At 45.8% G+C, this 18057-nt stretch overlaps 3 protein-coding genes across 3 annotated transcripts; 2 read left to right on the top strand and 1 right to left on the bottom strand.

The window, feature by feature from the left end:
• The first annotated feature begins 1776 nt into the window (after nucleotides 1-1776).
• On the top strand, nucleotides 1777-4956 carry LOC106569265 (alanine aminotransferase 1). Its single transcript, XM_082961390.1, has 9 exons — nucleotides 1777-2155; nucleotides 2369-2458; nucleotides 3026-3134; nucleotides 3248-3307; nucleotides 4060-4193; nucleotides 4295-4340; nucleotides 4425-4538; nucleotides 4683-4749; nucleotides 4887-4956. The coding sequence occupies exons 5-9, from the start codon at nucleotides 4164-4166 to the stop codon at nucleotides 4954-4956; spliced, it is 327 nt and encodes a 108-aa protein (XP_082817516.1). The 5' UTR covers nucleotides 1777-2155; nucleotides 2369-2458; nucleotides 3026-3134; nucleotides 3248-3307; nucleotides 4060-4163.
• Nucleotides 4953-6700, top strand: LOC145860413 (alanine aminotransferase 2). Its single transcript, XM_082961389.1, has 5 exons — nucleotides 4953-5023; nucleotides 5396-5558; nucleotides 5823-5978; nucleotides 6177-6289; nucleotides 6468-6700. Exons 1-5 carry the CDS (start codon nucleotides 4953-4955, stop codon nucleotides 6550-6552), a joined length of 588 nt encoding a protein of 195 aa, XP_082817515.1. The 3' UTR covers nucleotides 6553-6700.
• dhx30 (DEAH (Asp-Glu-Ala-His) box helicase 30) lies at nucleotides 6637-17748 on the bottom strand. The gene is made up of 20 exons (XM_014140179.3): nucleotides 17542-17748; nucleotides 17158-17285; nucleotides 16531-16641; nucleotides 16212-16381; nucleotides 15963-16080; nucleotides 15667-15816; nucleotides 15285-15437; nucleotides 14704-15174; nucleotides 13847-14230; nucleotides 12644-12719; nucleotides 12418-12522; nucleotides 11547-11722; nucleotides 11082-11288; nucleotides 10903-10984; nucleotides 10554-10747; nucleotides 10149-10308; nucleotides 9787-9944; nucleotides 9588-9688; nucleotides 7814-7953; nucleotides 6637-7560 (listed from the first exon to the last, which is right to left on the bottom strand). Exons 1-20 carry the CDS (start codon nucleotides 17708-17710, stop codon nucleotides 7298-7300), a joined length of 3516 nt encoding a protein of 1171 aa, XP_013995654.2. The 5' UTR covers nucleotides 17711-17748; the 3' UTR covers nucleotides 6637-7297.
• Between the last annotated feature and the right edge of the window lie 309 nt (nucleotides 17749-18057).

The following is an 18057-nucleotide window of genomic DNA, read 5'->3' as shown; positions in this document are numbered from 1 at the left end:
ATGACGTTCTGTTATTCCTTAAAGACCCAGGCTCAAGTGTACCTAGATTGATGGATGTTTTACAAACATTTGGAACATATTCAGGGTATGTGCTTAACGTACACAAGACCCAAGCCCTGGTATATAATTATACCCCACAGGAAGAGCTGAAGAGTAGGTATAACTTCCACTGGACCTCTTCATCCATTAAATATATTGGAGTATATCTACCAAAAGATACAGCCAAACTTTATTACATGAATTACGATCACATCAACAAGAAAATATATGATGACCTAGACAGGTGGAATTCACTTCCCTTAGATCTTAGTAGTAGAATTGAAACAATCAAAATGTACATCCTGCTGAGGTTACTGTATTTGTTCCAATCACTGCCCATAGAAATCCCACCTAAACAGTTTAGGGAATGGGATAAACGGATATCAAGGTTTATCTGGAACAGTAAGAGACCAAGAATTAGATATACAACATTACAAATACCAAACAACTGTGGGGGTATGGCCTTACCAAACCTAAAAGATTATTATGTGTCAGCCCAATTGAGACCTCTGGTGTGTTGGTGCAATTCAGAATACGAATCCAAATGGAAAGACATTGAGACTACTTTGACAGAGATACCCATACAGTCAGTTTTGGGAAATAAGAACATGGTAATAGAAATATACAGTAGACAACATCAGTGGATTAATTTCTCTCTGACGACATGGTTTAGGGTAGTTAAGCAAAATAATTTAGACAGAGCGATCAAACTGCTGAGTTGGCCCGCATACGACCCCAGCTTCATCCCTGCAACTCAGAACAGCAGATTTAAACAATGGACGCAGAAAGGCATCACATCATTCAGTACAATTATAAGGAATGGGGACCTAGATCACTTTCAGGACCTAAGTAAAAAACATGGCTTGGATAAACAAGATTTTTACAGATACCTACAAGTTCGACACTATTTCTTAAGGGAGATAAAAGTGACTGACCCTCGAGCACCTCCAAAATTAATCCAAGTATTCACTAATGCATACAACTTGGGGAGTAGCAAAAAAACGATTTCAAATCTCTACTTGGGTATTCACCCTCAAAGAAACATTCTACAAACTATATTAAAAAGAAATGGAAGGAGAAACTTAATATTGAAATAACTGATGAAACATGGTTGAACATATTAGAGACTCCACAAAGCTCCACCAACTCAAGGACATGGAGAGAATTCTGTTGGAAGAATGTTGTACGTCTCTTCATAACACCTAAACTGAAATCAAAACAGACTGGCTCCCTACACCCTTGTGGGAGAGAATGCGGTGTATTGAGGGTGGATCACTCTCATATCTTTTGGACTTTCCCTGCAATCGAAACTTACTGGGGAGAAATAAGATCTAACATAGGAAAAATAATGGGATTTGACATAGAACAAACATTCATTTCTTTGTACTTGGGTGAAATACCTGATAACTTACACAATAGAGAAAAGTATCTCTTGAAGGTCCTACTGGCAGCCAGTAAAAAGCCTATCACTAGGAAATGGCTACAAAAAGACCCTCCCACAGTGACACAATGGATAGACATTGTAAAAGAAATACACCACATGGAGCATATGACCTTTGCTGTAAGAACTCAAGAGGAGAGAGGTCAGGAATACTGGGAAAAATAGGTTTCGTACTTGAAAAATATCTAATTCAAAGATGTCAATGTAACTAAAATGATGATATGATGATGAAGGTATGACGTGCACTGTAACTGCCAGATCTTTTATGTTATTTTATTTTACTTTATTTGTACTTTGTGTTCCTACAATAAAAACAAAGTATACATTTTTTTTTTAAGTACTGTACAGGAGGTATGAAACCAGATTGATGACGTATATTCCAGCTGAAGGTTGATTGAAGGAGCACCGCCTTCTCACAAAAATGTGGAGCTTCACTCCCACTCACTTCCTCAGCAACAGCAGGAGAAAAGAACAGCAGGGAGCCATAGAAGTGGACAAGTCAAAAGGTCAACATCTCATCAGATACTGTTCTGTCTGAGAGGACCAGAAGGTGTGGGAAGAGGATTGTCTCTCCTCTGCCTGAGATAGATCTGCCCCAAGGTGAGGAGCATCAAACAGACAGAGCTGGAGCCCTTGGTGAGACGAGCAACCCAGATCAGAACAGAAGTCACACAGGTAAGATCTAATAGTTCAGCCCCAGAGCTGACCTGATGTTAGCGACCTTAATACTGAAGTCACATGCATCATGTTATATTATTTCAGACATCGAACGGCTAGATACATGTTCACTTGTGCATGCAATGAAGTGCATTTTCATGTGAAACACAATATAGTAAACTAATGAATATCCATTGACTTACACTACAGTATGTAATCTGTTTCTGATAGGGAGTGAGGAAGCCCTATATGGATGTGATAGATGTCATTTGGGGAAACCCACACAGCGGAGGGGTCAAACCCTTGACCTTCGTCCGACAGGTAATGTCATTCTAACCTTTGTTTCTGTCTGAGTGCCGCCTGTTAATCCTGCCTGTTTGCTCTCGAGTAGCACAGCGGTATAAGGCACTGCATCTCAGTGCAAGAGGCGTCACTACAGACACCCTGGTTTGAATCCAGGCTGTATCACAACCGGCCGTGATTGGGAGTCCCATAGGGTGGCGCACAGGTTTGGCCAGTGTAGGCCGTTATTGTAAATAAGAATTTGTTCTTAACTGACTTGCTTAGTAAAATAAAGGTTAAAAAAAAAAAAATCTAAGTTGTATTTGTTAACTCTTTCTCTTTACACCTTGTGTGTGTGTGTGTGTGTGTGTGTGTGTGTGTGTGTGTGTGTGTGTGTGTGTGTGTGTGTGTGTGTGTGTGTGTGTGTGTGTGTGTGTGTGTGTGTGTGTGTGTGTGTGTGTGTGTGTGTGTGTGTGTGTGTGTGTGTGTGTGTGTGTGTGTGTGTGTGTGTGTGTGTGTGTGTGTGTGTGTGTGTGTGTGTGTGTGTGTGTGTGTGTGTGTGTGTGTGTGTGTGTGTGTGTGTGTGCGTGCGTGCGTGCGTGCCAGGTTCTTGCAGCCTGCATCTACCCTGAGCTGGTCCAAAGTGATAAACTGCCAGTGGACGTTAAACAGAGGGCCCAAAGCCTACTGAGCGCATGTGATGGGGGGAGTGTAGGTAAGGAGGACTGCAATTGGGCCTATGGAAATACATTACAGTATGTCTACAGTTTGAAAGTGTTACGTTTTTTGAATGTACTAAGGTGGCTGTCTGCCATCTGCCCGGTACAGTTGAAACCGGGAATCATCCGTGAAGAGCACACTTCTCCAGCGTTCCAGTGGCCATTGAAGGTGAGTATTTGCCCACTGAAGTCGGTTACGACGGCGAACTGCAGTCAGGTCAAACCCTGGTGAGGACGACAAGTTACGCAGATGAGCTTCCCTGAGACAGTTTCTGACAGTTTGTGCAGAAATGATTCGGTTGTGCAAACCCATATTTTTATCAGCTGTCTGGGTGGCTGGTCTCAGACGATCCCGCAGGTGAAGAAGCCAGATGTGGAGGTCCTGTGCTGGTGTGATTACACCTGGTCTGTGGTTGTGAGGCTGGTTGGACTTACTGCCAAATTATTTACAACGACATTGAAAGCGGCTTATGGTAGAGAAATTAACATTCATTTATCTGGCAACGGCTCTGGTGGGCATTCCTGTAGTCAGCATGCCAATTGAACGCTACCTCAAAGATTGAGACATCTGAGGCATTTTAGAGTGGCCTTTTATTGTCCCCAGCACAAGGTGCATCTGTGTAATGATCATGCTGTTTAATCAGCTTCTTGATAAGCCACACCTGTCAGGTGGATGGATCATCTTGGCAAAGGAGAAATGCTCACTAACAGGGATGTAAACAAATTTGTGCACAACATTTGAGAGAAATAAGCTATTTGTGCGTATGGACATTTTCTGGGATCTTTTATTTCAGCTCATGAAACATAGGACCAACACTTTACATGTTGCATTTATATTTTTGTTCAGTGTGTATGTGATGTGTGTTCACCTGTGTTTATATTTGATATGTATCTCTTTTTTCTTCTTCTCAATCTTATCAGGCTCATACACGCTCTCTGGTGGTATCTCTTATATACAGTGCAGTGTGTCCAACTTCATCTCTCGACGAGATGGTGGTGTACCATCGTCCCCTGAGAATATCTTCATGACATCTGGCTCCCAGAGGTCTTTAATGGTGAGAATCATCTTCACCATCCCCATGATCATAATAATAATCATCTTCATCATCGTGTCTGTCTCATCTTTCACTCTCTATTTTCTGTTTTTTCTCTTTAGCTGGTTCTGAAGATGCTGGTCCACAATCAGGCCTCACTCCTGACAGGTGTGCTGACCGCTGTGCCCGCCTACTCTTACTTTAAAATGATGTTGCAAAGGCTCGGTACAACCGTTGTTCCCTACTACCTAGATGAGGAGCAGGGTTGGGCAATGGAGGTGGAGGAGCTACGCAGAGCACTACAGGCCTTTAAGGGTGTCTGCAACCCTGTTGCCCTGTATGTCATCAACCCGGGGAATCCTACAGGTAATGAGTTGTTCCGGTTCCATGATGGTCGATACAGTAGTACCCCACTATTTGTCCCAATGAATAATGTAAAGTAAACCTTTTTGCAGGCCAAGTTACCCCAGCAGTATTTATGGATAGTCTCATTTGTTTTGTTGTTGCTAGGTCATGTTCAGAGCAGGAAGTGTATTGAAGAGGTGATCCGATTCGCTGCTAAGGAGAGGCTCATGAGGTAACTTCCTGTCTGTACTTTCTCCTGGCAAATCGCTTATTTTTAATCACAAATATTTCACTTCTCTCTATATTGACTATGTAGAGAATTGTTGTTCTGTCTTCCACGCACCCCTCGCTGTTTCATTCGATCCACAGGTGTATCAGGAAAGTATGTTCAGGGAGGGCAGTGAGTTTGTCTCCTATAAGAAGGTTCTGTCTGAGATGAGGCCTCCTCTCTCTCACACAGTGGAGCTGGCCTCTTTCCACTCAGCATCCAAAGGCTTCATGGGAGAGTGAGTACAGCAGCACTGACTGTCTATGGCAATTGATTAACAGATTCACACATCCTGTAGCCTACTATACTCTACAATGATCTGGATCGTACTACCCCATTAGCTACTAATTAAGTCATTAGCTACTAGCCTACTACTTCTTTAGAATGGTCAAATTCCTTCAGCATGAGCGTTAGAGCAAACATGGATTAGTGCCATCTTAGACAATGTATGAGCTGCCAACACAAACTCAATAGTGACAAAAAGTAAATAAAATATCTGGCAGTTCCCTAAGAGATCCACTTCAGGCTTCCTATGGTGTAAAAGCCTGTACTGAAACCAGCAGGCCAGTGTTTGACCACTACTCTGTATGTGTCTCTTCTCCCTGCCCAGGTGTGGGCTACGCGGGGGGTACGTGGAGCTGGTGAACCTTGACCCCGCCGTCATGAGGTACACCTACACCATCTTTTCCACTGACATCTGTGCCCCTGTGACTGGTCAGCTAGCCCTGGAGCTCATGGCTAACCCTCCCAGGCCAGGGGACCCCTCATACCCGGTCTACGCCTAGGTGAGACCCATCAAAATAGATCATAAACTACAGTATGACGTTAGGCTTAATAGATTGCATATGCCATGTAACATTTAGTCATAAGTAGTTTAATGATAGTCCTCTGCAATCATTATTGATGTCTCTAAAATAAGAAATAGTTCATCAAAATCAAACAACTTTATTCCTTTCCCTATTCACAACGGCACCTCAGTGTCCCATACAATATGCTCTCCCCCTGTCCTTTTCCATCTTCTCTCCCATCTCCACCAGGAGACCCAGTCTATCCAGGCCATGCTGGTCCATAACATGAACTGGGTCCCAGAGGTTCTGAACAATATCCCAGGGATCAGCTGTCAGCCGATGATGGGAGGAGCTTTCGTATTCCCCCGGCTGTATCTACCCCAAGCAGCCATTGAGAAGGCCACGGTTAGTCATGGGGCAAATAGTACACTGTATGGTCCGGTAGAGCACTAGAATGACTACTGTTCTGTTATATGGGCATTTCAAGAGACAGTCACTTTTTGGAGGAAAAACATGTGATTCAACATCTGATTAATTCTAAATACTCTGGAGTTAAAGATTTGATCTGTTATATATATCTGAGCTTTCTGTTTTCCATTGCAGGTGGTGGGGATGCAGCCTGACCAGTGGTACTGTAAACGGTTAATAGAGGAGGCAGGAGTGGGTATGCGACCGGGGTGTGAGTATGGACAGAAGGAAGGCACCCACCACATCAGGTACAATCCTCTCTCTGTCTCTCTGGCCACAGCTTCCGGACATAGAAATGTCACCATAAAACATCACTCCATATCCAGTACTCATCCTATGCAAATGAACAGGGCAGCATAGCATTAGCCTCATCATTCTAGTTAAATGGTTATACTTCCCCACTGATTTGTTCTTGTCTCTCTGCAGACTGTGTGTCATGACCCCAGTGGAGACCATGGAAGAGGTACTGAAACGCCTGAAGAACTTGCACTTCCTCAAGGAGTTCTCCTGAAAACTGGCTTCACCTTACAGCCCAATGATGAATAATACATTTAACTTCAGACAATCACAGTACAGAGAAGAAAATGGCAACCAGTAACATTGTTTAACATCTTTATCTTTCAACTGACCATATTTAAATAAAATAATGGTTAACAACACATTCACGTGAAAACAATTATGCAATCATTATTTTGTCATCTTGACACCGTCTCGCTGTAGTGCACAGGTCACTAGACACTCATTAACAGTCATTCATTCAACTTCTGCTTTTAAATAAGCAAATATACTTGAGTCCATAATCTAGTCAAACAAATGGATTTCTTCCCATATCATAGAGAGCAACCACAGTAGTATTTACAGTGACCCATTTACCGTACCATGAGTTCACTCCTATTTAAATGGGGCTCTTGAAATATAGTTTAAGAGTCAAACCTTCAGGGCATGATGTATTTTTCTGAACTCCATTGTAAACTCAGTGTTCCCATTCATCTATAATTTCCAAACATTTTCCCATTAGATCTCAGGTGAGGTGATAGAGGACATTTAGAATGGGTAGTGAACTATGGATAGTATTGTACAGTTAACCGATATTACATGTCTTAGATTTGTCAGCAGACCGTGCCCCGAGCATTTTGCTTTGGTACTTTTTTCCTGACCAGAAAAATCTATGGACTCTTGCTACAGCCAGAGTTTTTTCAGGTCACAAAGCAGTACTCCACAGTGCTTTGACATTCCTTTATTCCAATGCCAGTTAATCAGTCTACCTCAGAGTCACTGTGGCCACCGTTTGGCTGGGGGTCTGTATTGGACTCAGTATTGTTCAGCAGCTCCACCAATAGCGAGATGAGCTTGCCGTCCTGTGTGATGTAATTGGCTGAGCTGTGTGGGCGGAGGTTGCGGTACAGCATGGTCTGGATGGAGGAGCGTAGCTCCCACAGCATCTCCCATGTCTGGACAGACAGCTCACAGCGTACCAGCGACCGCCCCGGGAATGCCACCTCCACACGGTCACCATTCACTGAGAGAGGCAGGAGAGCGTTAAAGAGAGGAAACAAGGAAATATCCCTTTTCCACTATTTGACTGGCTTCTAGCATCCTTTATAACAATTCCACTCAATAGTCATTGGTATCGATAACGCTAGTGAGGCCCTCAATGACATATCTGTAGCGTCAGCGCAAGTCTACGTGCAATAGTTGGTGAATGGTGATATCTCTACAGTACCAACAGTTTAATGCCATTCCGGGATTCATAAAGTGGTACTGAATTATACCTCTCTCAGTGATGTCACAGTCGGTGAGCAGCAGTAGGGCGAGGGGGTGGGCTGCTGAGGAGTCTCTGATGAAAACGTTACCGTTGGACTTGATCGCACTGAAGAAGGTCAGCCAGCGACTGGGGAACTGCTCCTCTCCCCTGGAAAAAGACAATAATGGGTTGTTAATAAGCACACACACACCACACACACACACCATAAAATATAGGCGAATATATGAGAACACACACTATACATACACAAAAGTATGTGGACTGGACACTTCAAATTAGTGGATTCGGCTATTTCAGCCACACCCATTGCCGACAGGTGTATAAAAATCGAGCACACAGCCATGCAATTGGCAGTAGAATGGCATTGGCACTGTGATAGGATGGCACCTTTACAACAAGTCTGTTTGTCAAATGTCTGCCCTACTAGATCAGCCCCGTTCAACTGTAACTGCTGTTATTGTGAAGTGGAAATGTCTAGGAGCAGCCGCAATGTGGTACGCCACACAAGCTAACAGAACCGGACTGCAGAGTGCTGAAGCGCATAAAAATGGTCTGTCCTCGGTTGCAACACTCACTACCGAGTTCCAAACTGCCTCTGGAAGCAACGTCAGCACAATAACTGTTCATTGGGAGCTTCATGAAATGGGTTTCCATGGCCGAACAGCCGCACACAAAGCTAAGATCACTATGAGCAATGCCAAGCGTCGGCTGGAGTGGTGTAAAGCTCGCCACCATTAGACACGCGTTCTCTGGAGTAATGAATCACGCTTCAGCATCTGGCAGTCCGACGGACGACTCTGGGTTTGGTGGATGCCAGGAGAACGCTACCTACCTGAATGCATAGTGCCAACTGTAAAGTTTGGTGGAGGAATAATGGTCTGGCGCTGTTTTCATGGTTCGGGCTAGGCCCCTTAGTTCCAGTGAAGGGAAATCTTAACGCTACAGCATACAATGACATGCTAGGCGATTCTGTGAATCCAACTTTGTGGCAACAGTTTGGGGAAGACCCTTTCCTGTTTTAGCATGACAATGCCCCTGTGCACAAAGCGAGCCCCCATACAGAAATGATTATTCGAGATTGGTGTGGAAGAACTTGACTGGCCTGCACAGAGCCCTGACCTCAACCCCAATGAACACCTTTTGGGATGAATTGGAACACCGACTGCGAGCCAGGCCTAATCACAAAACATCAGTGCTGACCTCACTAATGGTCTTGAGACTGAATGAAAGAAAATCCCCGCAGAAATGTTCTAACATCTAGTGGAAAGGCTTCCCAGAAGAGTGGAGGCTGTTATAGCAGCAAAGGGTGGACCAACTCCATATTAATACCCATGATTTTGGAATGATACGTGCGACGAGTAGGTGTCCACATACTTTTGGCCATGTAGTGTACGTGCCCACACACAGATCAATCACATCGTAACACACACTAAGAGCCAATTTATGCTTGATCCGAAAATGTGGTAGGAGACGCCATATGGAGAGTGTGATGCAATTGCGGAGCCTCCGGAGTCATGCAGAGGCCAAATTGAGCTCCAGACTGCATCGCCGTGTGCCACTCAAATTTTGTAACAATGCGCCGCATTAACATGTTTGGTTGACGGTAGGTGAGGGCGGGAGGTCCTGTATAAACACAAACTCACTTCCTTGACAACAGCTCTGCTCCACGAAGCGCAAGAAGTATGAATGCCCTGAGTTCTGCAGAGGCCGTTACACCGTAAATGTTGCACGGCCAATGCAGACGTCAGATTAACCATGCAGCGCTTAACACACACACACACCTGTTGACGGAGGAGCGGTGTATGAGCACTGGGCCACTCTGCGTACGGAATGACAGGCTGTTGGGGCGGAAGCGACCTTTGGTCACTGCTCCCCTTTTCACCTGAGGCACAGAAACATAACAAGTGAGTCAGGATGCTGAGTGTATAGCTTAAGCTATAGGAACCTGCAGACAGGCATTCCTCTGTTTTAGATGTGTACCTGTATGAGGTTGGGGTAGAGTCCGGCCAGCAGCACAGCCTTGACCAGCTCGTCCTGGTGGCTGTGTTGGTTGTAGAGGGAGGAGGATCTCTGGCAGTCAGCTGAACGCTCCACCAGCCCAGCCTCAAGCAGGTTCTCACTGAACTGGGAGGTCAGACCTGGAACACACAAGACATCAATGATTAATATAAACGTAGGAAAATATATGGAATATGAATATCTATGGGAGACACTCAACAACCTGGGTCAGCCCGATAACTGTCTGAACCAATAACGAGGGCACTGAGTTTTACCTGGTCAGGTCACAAGGTAAGGAAAAACCCTACAGCCAGGAGTTTACCCAATGTCTCTGTCTCTCTCACCATTGATGAAGCGCAGGCTGGCTCCAGACAGTGTGTATCTGTTCAAGTAGTCCTGTCTGGTCTCTCTGTCCCCCTCTTGCTGAACACTCCTCCAGCCCAACACGGCTCGACTGAACACCAGGTAATCACTGTAGCTTGAACCTCCCAGGTCTTCCTTAGCCTGGAGGGAAGGAAGTAGAAAGAGAGAGATGGAGGGGAAGAAAAGATTTAGATAAAATGTGACAGAAATCAATCAAGTAGTGTAATTCAAACTAAAAGACTGAGTTAGATCATAAATAACAGGTAAATGTTTAAATGATCAGCAGACATTTACACTGCAATAGAAATGTGAACTTTGCAGGTTGTTATGGAAGTAAAATTAAACAATGACTGCCCAGGTGGACGTGGACTGAGTCAGTGTCTGACCTTCGAGACCAGGGCTCTGTTCTGCATGCTGTTGTGGAAAGGGTCTCTGGTGAGACAGGCTGTGACTGACAGCAGGGGCAGCACACAGCGGAACAGAGCAGCAAGCACCAGCACCTTCCCCAGGCGCGGGTCACAGGACAGACAGGCTACTCTCTCCCCCAGGGGAGTCAGGGCCTCGGTCTTGTCCAGAACACCTAGGGAGAGGGAGGGGAGAGGAGTACTAAGAACAAAAACACCAGTAAAAACACACTAATACTTCGCCTATTGAATGATTTGCTAAATCCCAACTGAAACAGTCTGGATGCAAATGTTTTTCTTCATGTGAAGATAGCTCATTAGAGAGTCTCACCAATCTCTTGCAGGTTGCGAACAGCATCGGTCACAGCCTCTCGCTCTGGGCTGTCCAACACCTGCGATAGGAAATCCACTGCCTGGAGAGACATCAATATGTGACTACATGCAGAGACCTCACAATTACACTGACTGGCCCTTACACCCCTACATCGTTCCTCTGTCAAATCCCTTCACCTTGCAGTGGGGGCTGTGGATCTTGGCCTGTACCACCAGGCTCTCCAGAGGGGTGCGTAGGATCTCAGGCACAGGGAAGGTCGTCATTGATTCCAGGCGTTGCCGTGGGAACAGGTGGTAGGCATGTCCGGGCTGGCATCGCCCCGCCCTCCCTCTACGCTGAGTGACGTTGGAGCGCGAGATCCAGACTGTGTCTAGACATGACACCTGGGGACCAGCAAGACAGAGGTTTGCAACACCACACTAGTATATTGTAGTCAATCACCAGTTGGATTTGCGAACACTAGCTTGGCGGCTCCTGACAGTACTAGGAATGTTTTCCATACAAAATTTAAAGAAATTGGGAACAGGTTTTTTAGGAGAGAGCACTATTGTCCTCTATTGAGGTGCTTTAAGATACCGTTTCAGAATTAATGGCTCTATTATCTATTCACTGTGACAGTGCCAGAAGTGACCGTCACCTACCTTGGTCCGTGTGTCGTAGTTCTGCTCCTTCTGAGAGCCCGCGTTTACTACGTGAACGATGTCGTCGATGGTGATAGAGGTCTCAGCGATGTTGGTGGCCAGGACGATCTTCCTCCGGCCCTCAGGGGGGCGCTGGAACACGGCCTGCTGGTCACCCACCGACATACTTGAGTGTACTGGACAGACAGAGGGGGTCACTGATATAAGAATATTTTGAAGATAAATACACAACGCAGAGTTTGAGAGGATGCGAGGACGAGAGTACTAAACTAAATATAGTACTAATGATTAATAGGGAATTGTAAATCGGAGTTGGGTCTCAGTTCAACAGCGGTTTAAAATCTCTGAAATGTCACTCCTGAACTCAGAGCTACGTGTACTATGTCCTCTACATTGCGTCGGGGGCAGGATACTTGTTATTTGGCCATTGGCCAAGTTGTACTGCAAGGACTTCTGATTGGTCAACCCCAGGCTAGGGTGGGGGGTTTTAAATGGCATCCTGTTCCTTCGTTCAGTAGGGAAAAGCTGAGGACATGGCAGACTGAACATCTACCTCCCAGCATTACATCTTGATCCTCTCTGAATAAACCTATTTTTCTCCCCCTGATTTGCTTTGGAGTTTGTGTTATTGAAGAATAACATAAATTGCTAACACTGACATACTTGAGTGTACTGGACAGACAGAGGAGGAGAGACATGACTTTATTATAATCCAGTCATAAGACCGTTCCTTGTGCACTGCATTTTAATTAGGTTCAGAATTCTTTCCTTACTATGTCACATTGTGATCTGACCAGGAATAATACAGGTAGCATGTTGTGAACGGGCAGCAGGACAGAAACCAAAGACAGACCCCTTATCCAGTCCTTACATGGTAGGATAATTTGAGAGCCAGACCGGAAGGTTGGTTTCTCCTCGAGTCTCTTCTGGACAGCCTTAATGTCCTGCCAACCTGGTAGGAAACACAGCACTGCACCTGTAAGAGAAATCATCAATGAATGAGTCAACCATCAGTCGGATCGGACCTTAGCTTAAGAGACATGGAGAGACAAGGGGAACAAAGAGTAAAACTAGGGGAGTGTTGAACCGTTGGTTACCTGGCTCTCCCTGTCTGTGGATGTGCTCTATCACATTAGCTACTAAGTCCAGGTCTGGCGTGGCATCATCCTTCTCCTAAAAAACATAGAAACACAGTCAGTTTATGAACACAAACATATACACTACCGTTCAAAAGTTTGGAGTCACTTAGAAATGTCCTTGTTTTTGAAAGAAAAGCACATTTTTTGTCCATTAAAATATCAAATTGATCAGAAATACAGTGTAGACATTGTTAATGTTGTAAATTACTATTGTAGCTGGAACCAGCAGATTTTTTTATGGAATATCTATATAGGCGTACAGAGACCCATTATCAGCAACCATCACTCCTGTGTTCCAATGGCACGTTATGTTAGCTAATCCAAGTTTATCATTTTAAAAGGCTAATTGATCATTAGAAAACCCTTTTGCAATCATGTTAGCACAGCTGAAAAGTGTTGTGCTAATTAAAGAAGCAATAAAACTGGCCTTCTTTAGACTAGTTTAGTATCTGGAGCGTCAGCATTTGTGGGTTCGATTCCATGCTCAAAATGGCCAGAAACAAAGAACTTCCTTCCGAAACTCCTTAGTCTATTCTATGCAAGAAATTGCCAAGATACTGAAGATCTTGTACAACGCTGTGTACTACTCTCTTCACAGAACAGCACAAACTGGCTCTAACCAGAATAGAAAGAGGAGTGAGAGGCCCCAGTGCACAACTGAGCAAGAGGACAAGTACATTAGTGTCTAGTTTGAGAAACAGACACCGCAACTCAACTGGCAGCTTCATTAAATAGTACCCGCAAACACCAGTCTCAACGTCAACAGTGAAGAGGCGACTCCGGGATGCTGGCCTTCTAGGCAGAGTTACAAAGAAAAAGCCATATCTCAGACTGGCCAATAAAAATAAAAGATTAAGATGGGCAAAAGAACACAGACACTGGACAGAGGAACTCTGCCTAGAAGGCCAGCATCCCAGAATCGCCTCTTCACTGTTGACGTTGAGACTGGTGTTTTGCGGGTACTATTTAATGAAGCTGCCAGTTGAGGACTTGTGAGCCGTCTGTTTCTCAACATAATTTTCATAATTCAACATTTCTAAGTGACCCCAAACTTTTGAACGGTAGTGTACATATGTAAGAAAACAGGCAGGAATGTACAAGTGCCGTCAATGATTGAAAAACTACTAATGTCCACCCCTCAGCAGTTAACACCTTACTCACCCGTCTCTGAAAGTCTGTCCTCGTTGGGAGTGGCGGTGGACTCCCCATCTCCGTAAGGACCTCCTCCAGGTACCGATCCCTGACAGGGTGCATGAACCCGGGAACACTGACCACGGGGCAGCCCCCGAAGTACTGGGCCAGCCTCTGGTTATCTCCTGTGGCACTCATCAGCACGACGCGGAGGTTGGGGTTGTCCCTTAGGGCGGGTCGCAGCAGGGCCAGCAGCAGGTCCGTATTGACGTCCCTCTCGTGGACCTCGTCCACCACCACGTGGCTAACCCCCCTCAGGGAGGCGTTACCCTGCAGCTTCCTCAGTAACACCCCCACCGTCAGGAAGAGAAGGGCCCCACCGCTGTGCTCTGGGGGACGGCTCTCCAGACGCACCTAGAGGGGGGGGGGGGGGGGGGGGGTCATGGTACAGTGAGTGACAGCAGGAATGTCCAATGAACGAGAGAAGTTGACCTACAGTAGAGGGAGTGACAGCTCAAATGTTAGTAGGGCCGGGACGATACCATTATCGCCAAAAAAAACAATGTCCATGGCAAAAATATAAACACGAAGCAGACCGAACTCTTTGGTCTTTTAAAATCTTCCGGTCTGTAAAATATTGTGTGCTACAGCTTGGAAAATAAATACATGTGACTGAATGACAACATAATGATATGTTTCCAACATCAGGGCCATTTTCCTAAAGAGGTTCAATCCAAATCATGTTTTGTTTCCTTGCCAGGATACTAACAAGTATTGCAATAATGGTTTGTACCGGCCCTAATGGTTAGTTAGTGTGATGGTGATGAGTGATTGTGGTGACAACAGCATTTGATCTAATTATAAACAGCATGCTCCCTGGAACTCACCTGATACCCTACAGAGCGCTTGAGGGCGGGGCCCATCTCGTGGGCAACACGGTGAGCCACTGACACAGCGCTAATCCTCCGGGGCTGGGTGACCAAGATGTTACACTCCGCCCCCTCCCCACCCCGCACACGCCCCTCCAGCAGGAAGCGCGGGATACGCGTTGTCTTGCCGCATCCAGTCTCCCCAGCAACCACGATGACCCTGGAGGACTCCACCGCTGACACAACGCGTTCCCGGTGGGCGTCGACCGGGAGCTCCACACCCAGGCCAGGCTCTGCCCTCTCCCACTCCTCCTGTAGGTCGGCGCTCAGCTGCTCGGCCTCCTGGTTAGAGAGGGGCCGGTACAGCCTGCCTGTGATGGCGTCTGTGACGAGGTCCTCTTCCTCCTCTTCGTCCTGCTGGTTCAGCCTCTGCTGGCTTCTCTCCTCCTCTTCCTCCCACAGCTTCTGCATCTCTGTCGCCACTGGATACTGGACAATTCAAGACATGAGCACAAACAGAGGCTATGAAGTAAATTCCTGGACAATGCCGTTAGCGACACAGCCTGATTTTCCAGTGGTGATGATGCAGGATAACCAACCTGTGTGAGGTATTCTCTGGCGCTATGCTCCAAGTACTCAGGTATGTCCAGATGACAGGGCTGTCTGTCTCTCTGCCCCGCCTCACGCATCTCCTCCTTGTGGTACATAGCATGGGTCAGGGGTTGGTTGTCCTCATCTAGCAGCTCCATTTCCTGGAGAGGGTTTAGACAAAGTTGAGCACCAAACGGAACATAATGGATGCAATAAAACACACATTTTTGTATTCCTTTGCAAAATATGTCTTAACATAAAATGTTCCCTTCCATGCCTTAATGAACACAACCCTGGTATGGGAATACATGTGTGAAAACAGAATCTAACAGACATATTATAAACAAATGCATGAGTAATTCTCTGTGCTCTTTCATCTGTGGTCCTCACCTTCAGTTTGAGACAGGCCAGTGCAGCAGCTCTCCTCTCTGCATCCACTCTGCGAAGGCCCGAGGCCACAAACGTAATCTCCTCTGGCCATCGCATGGTCAGCTCACATCTCTTCATCTTACCGCCCACCGTCTTGTACTGTACCAGCTCCTGTAGAGGAGAACAGGAGAGTGAATGACAGTTCAGAGATGAGTGACTGAGCTTTAGACAGGTTGTATGATAGCTTATAACAAGTGTTATGACAGGCTGTATTATGGCACATGTTGGACCTATAGGAGACAGAGACAGTTACTGACCCTGAATCTGTTGGAGGACGTGGCCACCTGGATGACCCTGGTCAGCAGAGCTTTAGGATTTACGAACATGGAAAGAGCCTGGGAGAGCTCAGAATTTTCTTCAGGTGCCCTGTAAACACTGACATGTGCAGCACAATAAACCAAGCGATCAACTAAAAAGTGAATCGGGTCCCCTGCAAAATAAGCAAAGTATAAGCCATAATACATTGGTAATGAGTAGGATACATAGTAACAGGAGGATGGTAATACCTTGATTGTATGCGAGGTTCCAAGGATCCATTCTGGAGGTCTCGTCTAGGCACATGGACATCTGTCCACCGACACTCCTCCAGGTCCTCTAAGGCTGACAGTGGTGGCCCTCGCCCTCGTCCCACACTCCTCCTAGCCACCTGATTGTCTGGACCCAGCACACCCATCTCCTGGAGAGATGAGAGGGAGAGAAAGAAGTGAGAAAAGACAGAAGGAACAGATGGGGTGGGCTACACTGACGAAAGCAATGCACAATACTCCTGGTACAAAGTGAGACAGGTCCTGCTGTAATTATTTAAGGGCAGGGCTTTTCTCTTACCCTCAGCTTGTGACAGGCAGCAGCTGCAGCGTATCGTTCAGCATCAATCTTCTTGCGAGCAAAGCCCTCCACCTCCATCTTGCTGGGCCAGAGGAGTGTGACAGTAGCTCTCTGAAAACAGACACGTATAGCAACAGTGAAACAATTTTTAGACAATGGACTTTGTTTGGGAAGAGGCATCATCTGTCAAACAAGATGTGTTGCAATCACAGGTGGCACCTTAATTGCGGAGGACGGGCTCATGGTAACAGCTGGAACAGTATCAATCACATCAACCACTTAAAAATATAGATATTTTTAAATGTAAGCTTTATTTAACTGGGCAAGTCAGTTAAGAACAAATTCTTATTTACAATGACGGCCTACCCTGGCCAAACCCGGACAACACTGGGCCAATTGTGTGCTGCCCTATGGGACTCCCAATCACAGCCGGTTGTGATATAGCCTGGATTCAAACCAGGGTGTATGTAGTGGCGCCTTTAACAATGAGACGCAATGCCTTAGACCGCTGCGCCACTCAGGATTTCCATGTTCCATTCACTCCATTCCAGCCATTATTATGAGCCATCCTCCCCTCACCAGCCTCCTGTGGTTGCAATAGTCCATCTAGTGCCTTGTCTCTCTGACCTTGAGACCCCCATCCTCTGTGCAGTGGTACTGGATGTGTTGGGAGAGGTCAGACACCCCAAGCGACCGGGATATGGTGGTAAACAGCAGGTTCTTCGGTTCAGGGAACTCTTTCAGCAGCTCACTACCTGATATGATGAAAGACGGAGGTCAACTACTCAGCTAGCTATCTTGATAACTTAGCAAGATATCATTGTCATACAACTTCAAATAGAGACATGTAGATAACTAGCTAATGACAATGTAAGCAACTTTTCGGTCAATAAGCTACCTAGCTAGCTAGCTTTTAATGACGATTACTCCTGAACGCATGTCTCAAGGTGCTTTGCTCCGGCTTGGACCTGGCACCAGAGTCGACTCAATTCAACAGCATTTCTCACTCACCCCGTCTTGTCTGGCCCGCTGACGCTGCAGTGTCCTGATAGCTCTTGGCTTTTGTCTTGTACCACCGGACCCGATTGTAATTTTGTCCAATTGTGTTCCCTGTATCCAAAGATTTCCCAAGGTTACACAACGCTCTGAGTCGCACGAGTACTGAACCAGGCAGCGCCATGTTTAAAATACAAACGCCGGCTGCTTCGCACTTCCTTAGTGACAACACGAAATAGGTAATGACACGTGCATACACTGCCACCAATCGGCGTGGAGTGGAAAGGTGCCACTCCACAATACGTTACTGCTGTAAAGTGGCATTTTACAAACAAAAAAGAATCATTAAGAAAGTACAGTTAGTTTCTATTCATTCATTAACTCATTCATTTATTTGACCAGACAAGTTCTTAGAAGACCCCCTTAAAACTACTTGTCTATAATAGGCCTTAAATGACCATTGTCTTAAATGCCCACATGGCAATTATTATTACAGTTAGAAAATTACTGTATGATGCCAATCAGTCTTCA

This window comes from Salmo salar, chromosome 14 (genome assembly GCF_965601325.2).
Source record: "Salmo salar chromosome 14, fSalSal1, whole genome shotgun sequence".
In the NCBI taxonomy this organism is placed as follows: domain Eukaryota; kingdom Metazoa; phylum Chordata; class Actinopteri; order Salmoniformes; family Salmonidae; genus Salmo; species Salmo salar.
The sequence above is the reverse complement of the archived record's forward strand: the minus strand, read 5'-3'. Positions and strand labels throughout refer to the sequence as shown.

Coding starts and splice junctions, on each gene's coding strand:
- LOC106569265 (XM_082961390.1), top strand. CDS start 4,164: ATGACATCTGGCTCCCAGAGGTCTTTAATG. Junction 4,539..4,682: donor CAACCCGGGGAATCCTACAG/GTAATGAGTTGT, acceptor TGTTGTTGCTAG/GTCATGTTCAGAGCAGGAAG. Junction 4,750..4,886: donor GCTAAGGAGAGGCTCATGAG/GTAACTTCCTGT, acceptor TTCGATCCACAG/GTGTATCAGGAAAGTATGTT.
- LOC145860413 (XM_082961389.1), top strand. CDS start 4,953: ATGAGGCCTCCTCTCTCTCACACAGTGGAGCTGGCCTCTTTCCACTCA. Junction 5,559..5,822: donor CAGGGGACCCCTCATACCCG/GTCTACGCCTAG, acceptor CATCTCCACCAG/GAGACCCAGTCTATCCAGGC. Junction 5,979..6,176: donor CAGCCATTGAGAAGGCCACG/GTTAGTCATGGG, acceptor TTTCCATTGCAG/GTGGTGGGGATGCAGCCTGA.
- dhx30 (XM_014140179.3), bottom strand. CDS start 17,710: ATGGCGCTGCCTGGTTCAGTACTCGTGCGACTCAGAGCGTTGTGTAAC. Junction 12,523..12,643: donor CCACAGACAGGGAGAGCCAG/GTAACCAACGGT, acceptor TTTCTCTTACAG/GTGCAGTGCTGTGTTTCCTA. Junction 10,309..10,553: donor ACAGAGCCCTGGTCTCGAAG/GTCAGACACTGA, acceptor CCTTCCCTCCAG/GCTAAGGAAGACCTGGGAGG.